This window comes from Ascaphus truei, chromosome 4 (genome assembly GCF_040206685.1).
Source record: "Ascaphus truei isolate aAscTru1 chromosome 4, aAscTru1.hap1, whole genome shotgun sequence".
Taxonomy (NCBI): domain Eukaryota; kingdom Metazoa; phylum Chordata; class Amphibia; order Anura; family Ascaphidae; genus Ascaphus; species Ascaphus truei.
In genome coordinates this window covers 331,282,677-331,295,697 of record NC_134486.1, presented here as the reverse complement: position 1 = coordinate 331,295,697, position 13,021 = coordinate 331,282,677, and the positions used below count along the sequence as shown (strand labels likewise).

The 13,021-nt window shown below is 34.6% G+C and overlaps 1 protein-coding gene across 13 annotated transcripts in view; it reads left to right on the top strand.

Moving 5' to 3' along the window:
* ADGRB3 (adhesion G protein-coupled receptor B3) overlaps positions 1-9,481 on the top strand; it is an 892,370-nt gene extending 882,889 nt beyond the window's left edge. For all 13 annotated transcript variants that reach the window (XM_075598089.1, XM_075598088.1, XM_075598086.1 and 10 more), the window contains 2 exons: positions 1,410-1,514; positions 8,678-9,481. In XM_075598089.1, coding sequence (XP_075454204.1) covers positions 1,410-1,514; positions 8,678-8,866 — 294 coding nt within the window. In that variant the 3' untranslated portion in view covers positions 8,867-9,481. The remainder of the gene's footprint in view (positions 1-1,409; positions 1,515-8,677) is intronic.
* Positions 9,482-13,021: the final 3,540 nt, after the last annotated feature.

Genomic DNA, 13,021 nt, shown 5'->3' with positions numbered 1-13,021 from the left:
GTAATTAGAGATTGCACACATAAAACTATTGAAGTAAAAAAATAAATGTTAAAAAAAAAAAAAAGACTGAACTGCAGCTTTAACATCACCGAATGGCAGCAAACGGCTCACACCCTTTGGCTGCCCTTCTGCTGCGCCAAAGGTTGTCCGCCTTTGGGGCAACGCAGATGCAGGTGGTTGAGATTGAATCTGCTGCAGCTGTGAACAAAAAGATATTTGTGTCCTCTTGGCTCATTAACATGTTAGCATATCTAACCTAAATTAACTATAACCACTATGCACTAAAGGCAATAACATAACGTTCACCCAGTGCTACTCCTTCAATAATGTATGGTTATATTTTTTACGCCGGCTAGTGCTACAGATATATGAAAAAGAAGCATTCCCCCTAATATTGAATATGCACTAACGGCCGTTCAGGTTAACACAGGGATTTAAGCTGTTATTTAGGTCATATGTAAAGGTGGTGTTTGCTCCCTCCAGACATATGGGTTGTGTTTTAGAGGGTGGGGGAAGAGAGGGAGGGAAATGTATTTTAGTAGTCTCAAGCACTACAGTATATAAATATTCCCTCAAACCTCTCTCCAAATAACATATGTAGAAACACTGGTGCTTATAAGCCTAAGGCCCCTTGTGCTGAAGGGCCTACAAGTGTCAGTTTCAACAGGATCCGAACCCATAACCTCTACTATGCAAAGCAGCAGGTTTAGAATTGAACTACTTTATCGCAGATACTGAATAGCTCTCCTGTCACAGCATAATTTAGAGCTCTAATGCTCACACCTGGAAGTGTCTATTTTTAAAGGAAGCCAGGAGAGTGTCTACAAGTATGATTAGCTACAGGTGTAAGCAGTAGAGCTCTGTGTGTATACTGTGACAGTGCAGCGGGGATAGTTCAATGCTAGAGCTGCAGCCCTGGGGGTTTCTTTATTGTGCATGTCCACATTATTACAGCAAATAATGGTAGAGACAGTGGAGTTTTGCCGTTAGTGTGTGTACCTTGCGTATCACACATTGGATACCAGCATTTGATATGTAAAGTAGGAACGTTAGAATTAAATTCAATATTGCCAAAGTGACACTACTACTTCAATAATTAGTGTTTTTATTAAAAGAAACTATGCATATGATGGGCTGTTTAAAAAATATATTTCTTGATGTTCAATATGTTACATTGCTGTATAAAAAATTGTTAACAGCTATAAGCCCTACTTACCGTATGGAATCTTTACTTTGGGCTTTCAATATTTTAGTGTTTTTTATTGTTATAATTGGTAGAAATGCCACACTTTTTATATTCACACACCTACACCAGCTCTACAGTGCAATTTAATTTTTTACACAAGAATAATGTATGAAACATTAGCATAAATAAATATTAAAATAATCAACTATCATCTCTTTCACAGAAAGTCATGCATACCAGAAAGAGACACATGGAGTTATTTCAGGAATTAAATCAGAAATTTCAGACTCTGGACAGATTTCGGGATATACCAAATACCGGAAGTTTGGTAAGTTTGTAAAACTCAACTCAACCTTGAATTAACATAAAGATGAAGCATGTTAAGTAAGGATAAAAAATATATTAAAAAGCATTTAAAAATCTAGTGGAACCAATTTGTAATGTTACTACTAAATAATTTCAGACACATAGATTTTTAGTTTTCTTGAAAGTTTAGACACTCTGTAATTAGCAAAAATAAGTATTTGGCACAGCATTTGTTAATATCCCAGCTAAATGGCAGTATCTAAAAAAAAATAGCAAAAACGGAAGTACAGTACAAAAAGGGTCATGGGACCTGCTGCCATTTGTTTCTGTGTTTGGAGCTGGCTGTTTGAGCAGATACAGAAGGGCGTTGAAGAGAGAAAAAGAGAGAGAGAGTCAAAGAGTCAAGAGAGTAAAAGAGTTAAAATGTGAGAGTAAAAGTCAGAGAGAGTGAGTGAGAATGATAGAAAGATAAAGTAATAAATAAATAAGAATGAAAAAGTTTAATTGTGATCAGTTTTAGGTATGTAGTACAGTTGAGTTGAGAGAGAGGGAGAGAGGGAGAGAGGGAGAGAGGGAGAGAGGGAGAGGGAGAGGATCTGGCCATGTCTGCCTGCAGTAGTGTAAATCGCTTCTGCATGTGCACATGCAGCGCTGCAACGATGACGTCTCCAGATCCCTCTGCAGTTTCTGGTATAATTGAGGCCTTAGTGGGAATGAGCTGGCTGATGTAAAATAACTACTCCTGGGAGACCTAATGCTGAGATATCATCCCACAGAATATGAGCAACAGAGATTTAATTGGAGAGAGACACTTAGGTTTGACAAGCCAAGCACGTATTATTCTCATCATCATCATGAGTCCCTCCTCCCCCTTTAGACTATTCAAATTGGAAAATTATCAGCCAATTTGTTCACCTCACCAGCGACTCAGAATAGACGTTTTTCACCTCCTTTAGGGTTCTTCAAATACAGCTTTTGCAGCGTTTGTACACATGCTAAATCAATTAAGAATATTAAGTCCAGAGTTACAAAGGATAAATATAAAATGAACAGCTTTATGACTTGTAACACAGGATTTGTGATTTATATTCTGAGTTGCGGGTGTGGTTAGAACTTCATAGGTAGGACTATTGGACCACTTAAATTACGGATAATAGAATATTTAAGGTCCAATAAAAAAAACAAGATATAATATTTCCCGTGTCTAGACACTTTGCAGTGTCCACAGGGAGATTTATTTACTTTTAGTGCTATTGAGCACATTCCTTTACCTATTAGAAAGGGAGACAGTCTAAACAAATTGAACAAGAGAGAAATGTTTTGGATCCTTACTCTGATTACTCTCACCCCAGGAGGTTTAAATATCGATTGGGAATTGAAGCATTTTTTATAATATGATACATTATGAACTTAATGATGATACCTCTTCTATGGTCTAGTAGTTATTGACCAATGTTGATATCTACGATTTATTACAACAGGATTTCAGATATCGAAGCATATATTGACCAGCTTCTATATGAATTAGTCCATAGATTTGACTTTTTGTAGTTTTCTTATGTGTAAAGAATGTATAATTATATTGCAGTTTATATGTATTGATGGTTCTGATTTATTGCAGTATGCTTAAAAATGATTATATTTTCACTTCTTTTTTTGACGTATGCTTTTGTTGACGTATGCTTTGTTTTCTCTGTTTCCTTTTGCTTTTTCTTTTGGTTCTATATCTGCCCACTATTGCTTGGTAGTATATGTTAATACATTTAATATATGCAATAGAGACATTAGACATATGTATACATATGTCTCTTCCAATATACATAATTATTCCCCATTCACTTAGCTTATCAAGTATAAATCATCTTTTCGGTTTAATAATGTATATACAAACATTTCTTCTCCCTCCAGAGCTTTGCAGTATAAGAGCTAGAGCCAGTTTACAGTACCATCTATCCCTGCATGTTTAATGGTAAATATGTATCTGACTCTATCCCTTCTCTAACAGAAGTTCCACTGGTGCCCTTGCATACGCAAGGTACAGGTTAAGACCTGGTTAGATTAAAACAATAGTCCTCAGAGTCTTCTTTTCCGTCTCTGTGCCTAGGAAACTCTGTATCAGCCTCACTGTTCCAGCCCAACTGCACAAGCCAAATAGTATGTGCCTCAAGTATACAGTAGTTTCTACAGTAAGAGAAATTCACAAGAAATGTAAAAGAAAGTATCACAAATTTGCGATGCACATCAACTTTTAATGCTTGGCTAAAGTTTGGCAAACTTTGCTTTTTTCGCAAAAAAAGATTTTGCCTGATTTGCAAATTTAAGAGATCATATTTTGCACATCTTTACTTTAGAGGAAACGTGATTGACATGCATTGCAATGCATTTTCAAGGTCACCATTAAAAACTACAACTTTCTTAATTTGCAATGTAACAAAACAGCAAAATATATGCTTTAAGCTTGATTGCATTTGGATGATTAATTTACATGAGTTTGAGTTTGTTTCCTGTATAGGAGCAGACCCAGTTAGATCACTAAAGAACACAAAGTGTTAGTTTTAATGTAACAATTTCATGTGACACAATGCATAACTTGTGACTTCTTTTATATAAGTATGACATGTTTACAACACCCACAGAAAATTTAAAAAACATGTTTTTTTCTTTCTAGTTACATAAAATCCCTCTCACCCTTGACTTGTACTTGTTATTGTGAAATGCTCTGAATTCAACCAAGCTAATGGAATATATCTATGCCAGTGATAGTCACATGTGACTATATTGTGCCATGAGTGTGTATAGTCTGCCAACAATCACAAAAATATAGTGTGCATGAATCAGTTAATTAGTTTCAGACAGGGATTTGTTTTGCTATTAATCTAATCCGATATTTCACTGACTTTCTACCTACAGTACACAATTTAAAAAATAATGTAAATGCAAAATATTTAATAACTGATCATAGACGGATATTACATTTAAATGTATAGAAATACTTTTGCATTTCAAGGGATTTAAGGTGGCAATAAATAAATACTGGCAACACTTAAAGAAGAATGATAAATCCATTTTAATATATGAATCGTATTGGTGGTTAGTACAGAATTTGATGTGAAAGTCATGGCCGTGTTCTTTTAATTATTATACTTTTTCTAAAACCTAACAGAGTTTTCTGTTACATTTTTTTAGTCAACATTTTGTCATCCTGCATCTCTTATTTCACACATGGTTCATATCCAGTCAAAGCAGCCAGATAGGTTGAGTTAGTCTCGTGACCGCTATATGGCTCTGTTTGTTATTACTCCAATTATATATTATGTTTCGGATTTGTAGAAAATATGTAAGCTGTATATTTCAGATAAATTAAAATGAACCTTCTACTAAATGTTAAGAGACAATAAAATTCCAAACCAATTAAAGTGAAGTTGGTATATCCCATCCTGTTTTATCTGTGCAATTTGATTAAAATACTTAGTAGATTTTTACGGAAGTCTAAGAATTGAAATCCTGTTCATTTTCATAATTCAGCGTTAATGACAACATTACAGTAGTAAATCCACTGTCTATTTTAAATAATTTTTATAATGGAATGTGCCAAACTTTTTTTGCACAATGCCTAGAATTTTCACATACATAGGACCAGCCTTTGATTTCATGCACATTAAACCCTACTATCATCTTTGTTTTCTTCTGTTTTTATCTTGTATTTTGTCTCCCAGTATACAATTTAATGGGATAAAGCAGGGGAGCACAAACATTTGCAGCTACACCCCCCTGCCTTCCCTCTGCTGGTGCTCCCTCCCCCTCCCTTACCTTGATGTGACGTCACATGACCCGCAGCGTCATTTGACGCCACAATCACATGACCATCGAATGACGCCGGCAGAGTCAAGGTAAGTAATAGCGTTGCAGAGGCCTTACGCGATCCCCCAGCATTTAATTTTAATGCCTCGGGGAAAAGCGTGGGGCCCCCGCGACCCCCCTCCCCCCCCACAGATAAAGAAAAATAAATAAATGGGATAAAGAAAAATACAAATAATAACATAAAAATAACAAATGGCATCAGTTATTGTTGTGAAATAAGATCACTACATAAATCTACTTATATTATTATTTTATGCGATGTTGTCATGATATATCACAAAAAATATATTGTGCAATGCATTCTAATTAAGAACAACATTTGCACCAATATAGAATGGTAAAATGATACAGAAAAAGAGTGGAAAGACTACAAATAAAATAATCAAGAGTAGGTAGCACCATATGAAGTACTGTACATTGAAAGAAAAAACTATTGAAGATAATAATACAAAACATTTAGCTGTGTTTTAATAATTTCCTCAAAAGAAAAACAGTTTTTTGATCATATACAATAATTATTTTTATATCTGCAAATCAAATATTGAGGTGAGTATATTTTCCATAAAATGGTCCAAAACATATTTACTTCCATAAATCACAGAGTAACAGTACTTTAAACTCTACCTCCTTAAGATCTTGGCTGCAAAAGAGGTCTTACACACCACTGTCTCATCATTTCATACCTGCTAAATTACTGGAAAACAGGCTTAATGAGTAGCTGTTTCTGGTCAAGAAGGAGTAAAAACTGCAGACTGTTTGTAACAGGCCACTAGATTTTTATTACTTTCTGCACCACTTTCCTTCACGATGTTCAGGTGTGTTAAAGATTTGATGCTCAATGACTCAAAGACATTTATAAAACTAAATCTGAAATATTCTAGCATACTGGGTAGTCAAACTAGAAATCCTTTAAAAGCATTAAATGACAAAGAGTTATTCATATTTTGTCTGTAAGATAAGATTCAATATATAGTTTAAATGAATGACCTATGTAGATTAAATCGTTGGTATTTACTAGACAATAACATGAAAAAATAAATGCAAAAAAGTACAGTAGTGACAAATAAATACATATACAATATATATATATATATTTTATATATATACATATATACATATATATATATATATATATATATATATATATATATATATATATATATATATATGCAAATACAACTGTATGCTCATCTGCATGTCTTAGGCAGGTCTGCAACCCCTGCCTAAGACATGCAGATGAGCATACAGTTGTATTTGCATATTTGCTTTCCTGTGGAGGGTTTTTGTCAATTTTTTTACTCACCATAACTTAACTCAGTATTATGGTATATATATATATATATATATATATATATATATATATATATATATATATATATATATATATATATATATATATATACATACACACACACACACACACACACACACACACACACACACACTATATATATATATATATATATATATATATATATATATATATATATATATATATATATACATACATACACACACACACACACACACACACACACACACACACACACACACACACACACACACACACACACACACACTATATATTCACTGTGTATACACTATGTACACTGTAACATTTTAACACTGCCGGAAGAAAAGAGAGTGTATCTCGAAAGCTCGCACAAATAAAAGCATTTTGTTAGCCACAGAATGGTATTGTCTATTCGTTTTTGATTATTAAGCTCGGCTAACACGGTACAGATACCTCTACACACACACACAGATATATATATATATATATATATATATATATATATATATATATATATATAATTTGTTTTCATATTTTATGTGTTTATTAGAGATGTGTATGCTTAGGTAAGAGCAAAGTCCATGCCACCCTGATCGCCTCTCTTCTCCAAGTTGCTCCATCAGATTTTTCTGAGTTCATTGTCCAACCTTATTTTTGGTCTTCATCTTGTTTTTCTTTTTATGTCCTTTGGAATGTTGAATATCATCTTTGTTTAACAATGGTAATTTCTACTTGCGATGATATCACTGACTTTGGTTTGCTTACAATCCCATGCATTATTTTTGCTGTCTCTTATTGTAATACCCATTATCTCTCCATACTTCTTTGAGTTGTGTGAAACTTCTGAATTATCATTGTATATTAGGAACCACGTTTTACATCCATATAGTATGTAAGCACAGACAGGATACACCTGTCAAACACGCTTCTCTTAAGGCACAGTGAAATGTTCCCTGAAATATTGCCTTCATCCAAATGCACTCGATCCCATCTTCATTCTCCTTTTACAATCCTTTCAAAAGTTCCCATCCATTGATAATAACCTTGCTGGCCAAGCTGCACATTGTATCAACTTATTCTAGTTAGTTCTCTTCCATTTAATCCAATTTTTGTAAAGCTGACACATTTGTTGAACATCACTTTGGTCTTGCTGAGCCTCATGTGAAGGCCCATCCTCTAACTTGCTTCGATGACTTCTGTGATTTTTGCTGGTTGTATTCTAGACTTGTGACAAAAATAATATCTGCAAATCATAGGTGACTTAAGTATTTACTGTTGATATTAATCTACTTTTCTGCAGGATCAATATGGCTACTAGAACTTTAAAAGTACAGCATGTGCATTATTAACAAAAACAGAAAGGCCAGCGCATCATACAAAATGACACAACATATAGTGCAATACCTCAGTGCTTATTTGCTCATGAAAAATGGTCATTTAGTTAAACCCTTTGGCCAAAAGGTTATAAACCTGCGGCCACGTCAGGGCATGCCCAATCTGCAGGTCCTAACACTACCTGGCACAATTCTCATGTACCTCTCTTTTGTGCTGGAGGGAGACAGATCATACTTGGTCTGTGATACACAGGAACATGATAAAAACGGCTAATTGGAAAGTGGGGCGTGGCGAGCTTTAAACCATGGGGAGGAGGGGCCACACCTCCAAGCAACAGCAGCTGCATAACCCATCAAGCTTGTGCCTTATAGTGTCAGCACTGGCTTCTAAGCCACAGTAGCATCAGTTCTTCATATTCATGTATTTTCATTGTGTTTAGAGGAGATGGAACTAGGAATATAGTGCAGATCAACAACAAAAATGTTTTTTTGTTTCATTCACCTTACAAGACATTTAAGATGAAGGTCAGGATATGAGGATACTCAGCTTTTTTTTTTGTTTATTTGTTTCAATACACCTATTTTCAGTGGGAGCGAAATTAGTGTTGAATTAAGATTTTTATTTACAGTATTGTATGTGTGTTTATGTATTAATTTAAAGAACTAATTTTTTTTACTTTATTTTCTTGTCTGCAGGACAACCCAACAATAAACAAAAATCCATGGGACAATTTCAAAAACACAGGTGAATACCAACATTACACGACGATAAATGTATTAGATTCAGAAGCAAAAGATTCTTTAGAACTTAGACCCTCTGAGTGGGAGAAATGTCTGAATTTGCCTTTAGATGTACAGGAAGGCGACTTCCAAACAGAAGTTTAATAGAACCCCAACAAACTGAATTAAGACAGCAAGTCATTGCACTGACACATGTAAGAGACTTTGGAAGCCTGGCATCTGGACTTTTGTGACTATTTCATGTCGGGTCTCCATGTGCCAAATGTCAGTGGGTTTTTTCTTTTTTTTTTCTCTCGTCTACTCTCACTAGAGAATCTAGTGAAGAACCAGGTGTACAAATCTTACCATCATGTGTTGTAAGTACCCGTGGAATGGATTTGTAAGGTAATCTTTATAGATCAACCTCAAACAACAATTCATTTAACAGCTTCATCTGGTCTAGTTTTCAAAAAACTTCACCATGAAGCACAATGTATATATGCCGTTTTTAAAGTTTATAACAGTCTGTTTGGCCATTACTACACTTTTTACTTTATAATATAAAAAAAAGCAAAATTTTGTCATTAAATGAATGTTTGTTGAGCTACGTTCTTCATTGCTTTAAATGCAATAAAGTAATAATCTCACTTTTATATGAATAATATATTTCACATCTTTATTATTGCAGTTTTCTCTAGAAAGCTCATGGTGGCTTTCTCTGCTGCAGCTCTGTATAAAATATTTAAAATGTTGTATGGTGTAAATAAACTTTTGTCTACATATCTGTTTTTGATGTCTTATTAAACATGATGATGATGAGATTTGAAATCTAAGTAATGAAAATGTGATACAGATGTACAGTATCAAGACTTACACTCTCCCGAGCCGCAACTTTTAGCTCTTTCAGCCGCGGTGGGGATAACACTGTTGTGGCTGCTAATCCTCCAGCACCTGGGAAGCCACACTGCATTGTTTCTTTTCAGTTTTGAAAATTTAATCTGCACTTTATCCATTTTAAATGGACCGGTATCCACCTCTATTGCATTTAAAGTCCTATTTAATATCTGTGTCCCCTCACCATCACCAACTGTGAATATTAAACAAAAATAATTTAGAATATTTTGGTTATCTTTGTCCACCTCTGCATATCCTTCCGTTCCATACTTAGCTTTACTGCCCTTTGCACTACTCCTTGCTCACCCTGTCCCCTTCTGCTTCACCTGATACATTTTTCTGCCATCCTCATTTTGAGGCTGCTTATACAGCTTTTATCATCTCTCCACCTACTTTATGGGCATTATCAATCATTAAAAGGAAATGGAAGAAAGGGTGATTATGTCTGATAACTTTAAAGTGGCTAACATTATCAACCACTTTAAAGGAAAGTGACTCAGGGGTTATTATGTCTGATTACTTCAAAGTAGTCAACAATTGTAACAAAGCAAAGGGGGAGCCATCAAGATGCTTGTTTTATAGGAATCCACAACAGTTAAGGAGGTAATAATGCTCTTTTTTTTAGATTACAACTAAGACCTCTGTTAATGTGGTATGTGGATATACCTTAAAAAAAACATAAATAAATAAAAGGTAGTGGAAAAATTGTGGAAGATTTGCATCATCAACCTTTTCAAGAAAGTATGAGCAGCCCGGGCATAAGGCAGGGGGAGAGGAGTGCCACGGCGTAATTATTATGGAAAGTCTAAGTTATGAGCAAGGTAGATCGAGGAAGAAATGTCTAGAAAAGGTGAATGCTTGGACAAGGCGTTATACTCGTATAGCTCAAGGATGGTAAGCTCAGGAGAAACATAAAGTGGTAGTTCTTCACTAAAAGAGTTATGGAAATTCTAAGTTTTATAATATAATATTATAAAAATGACAAAAAATGGAGCAAAGATTAGGTTGGCCTAGTGTTCTGCCATACATTTCTGTTTATACTTGTCTTAAAGCAGCAGTCCAAGCTGCCGTGTTTTTTCTTTACATTTTTTTCCTCTTTAATACTGTATGTGCATCAATACAATCCACACAATGATAAGTAATTAGTTAAGTAAGAATCCATTCTTCTGTGTTCTATCAGCGAAGATTCAGATTGGAGTTCAGTAAATGGCTGTCAGTGCAGCAGAAGAGGACCAAAGATGCAAAGTTCTATTGGGATGATCATGTGACCAGGAAGTCACTAGATACAATTGGTGCACTGCAAGAGAGAGGACAGGGCTCAAAAGGGGTGTTCCAGATCCTGTTTCGGAAGAGGAAGGGGATGTGACATTGTAAATGGTTGCTATAGAAACAAAAAACACTTGTTACATTATAATACATTAAAAATGTAATTCAGAATTGTTTTAAAAAAATTGCTACAAGTATTTTCTCATAATTCAGAACTGATTTATTAAAAAAAAAAAAAAAAATGTAGGGTATTGCTTGGTCTGCAGCTTTAATTGCAAGGCCCAGATCTATGAAGTGCTGCAAAGATTTAATATAGTTCATTTGAATAAGCTTAAAACATAATAATATTTTCTAAATCTGGCTACAAATGTGTTATAAAAGTAGTGATGAGATGAACGCTACGGTCTTCAAGAATATTATTTAGCCATTATAGCTAACCGACGTTTTGACTTCTCTACGCAACAGCAATTTTTTTAAACTTTTTATTCAAAACCTCACTATCATCTCAGCACTATTTTTATATCTGACCTTCAGGACTGTTGCAGGGAGCACCCTGAGGTGTGAGCACTAGCCAGATAAGTGTTATATAACATCCTTTTGTAGGCGTGCACAGATCATTTTCTATTATTTATCCATATGTGTTATAATACAGTACATTCAAGCTTTACATTCAACAACATGCTTTACATTTGTCAGCATATCTTGGTGCCACGATAACATTATAGCACCTACAGTAGAGGCAACGTTTATTCTAACATTTGCTGTAAACTAGCCGGGTTACATTCTGGGTATGTGCTGGGTATGTGCTGGGAATGTTCTGGGCTAGTTTGAGGCACGTTTAAGGCATTTCTGCATTGACTAACGACCCATAGGATTAACACAGCAGGGATTCCAGGCAGTCCAATTCAGTTTGAATGGGACTGCCAGGGACCCCCGCTGTTAATCTGATAGGCCATTAATCAATGCAGAAATGCTGGGGCTAGTTTAAGGAAAGTTTAAGGCATGTATTCAGAATGTACCTGGGTGTAACCTGGGTATTTTTGGGAATTGCCACTGGTTTTTGTTAGAATAAGAGTTGCCTCTACTGTATAACACTTTCTCTACTATTTAAAATATGTTAAATAATGAAAAAATATAGACCAGAGAAAATAATGCTACAGCAACCCAAAAATAGATCAAGTTTCTTTTATTATGAGTGCAAAAACATTTTCATTGACTACAAGACTGTTATAAAACAGATTCTACAAAAATAACAACAACAAATCTGAATGCTGTAATGACACAGCATTTTACTTTAAAGTATTACATATGTATTTATATACCTACAAAATATTTGTTTCAAAAATCAAAATCAAACAGAACAACATTTATATATATTTATTATTTGTATGTTACTTTATTTCTGTTTAATGCAAAAACAAATATTACAGTATATGCCAAATATTTTTTGTCTTTATATTGCACAAATAGCAGCCATTTTATACAGATGCATAATTGTGGACAACACCTTAAATGAAAGAGGATAATATATTGAACTTTATGCCAAACAGGATTGTATTGTGTTTTAGTCCCTAAAATTTGACTTTTTTTGAGGTAAGAGGTGGTGAAATAGGAACCCCATTTTGTATACAGAGAAAAACACCAACAAATACGGTGCTACAGTATATACAGGATGTTCTCTACATGAAAACACCAGCATGTCATGTTTTACTGTAGCGTGTGATGTAATAACATGTCCTAACATACAATACCATAAAAAAAAAAATAGAATGAACCCGCATTCACCCTGTCTACTATAATTCAGCTAGGAGGTGCCAGGATCCTGCATCTATACCGCAAGATGCAAACAACTATACAAAACACAAAGTGGATCAGCACTCAAAAAGTAAATCAAAGAAAATGAAGAACTTACGTTTTCCTTTTGATCTCACCAAGTTTATTCTTAATGTATCAAAACCAGCAGCAATACAGAAAAAATCTGCACACACAGGGAAAGGAAAATTTTGTGGAAACACACTGTTATGCAGATATGTGCAGAATAGAGCCATTCAAAGCGTTCTGGACCCTTCATCAGGCTTAACATTACAGAAGAAACGTGGTGAGATCAAAAGGAAAATGTAAGTCCTTCATTTTCTTTGATGTACTTTTTGAGTGCTGATC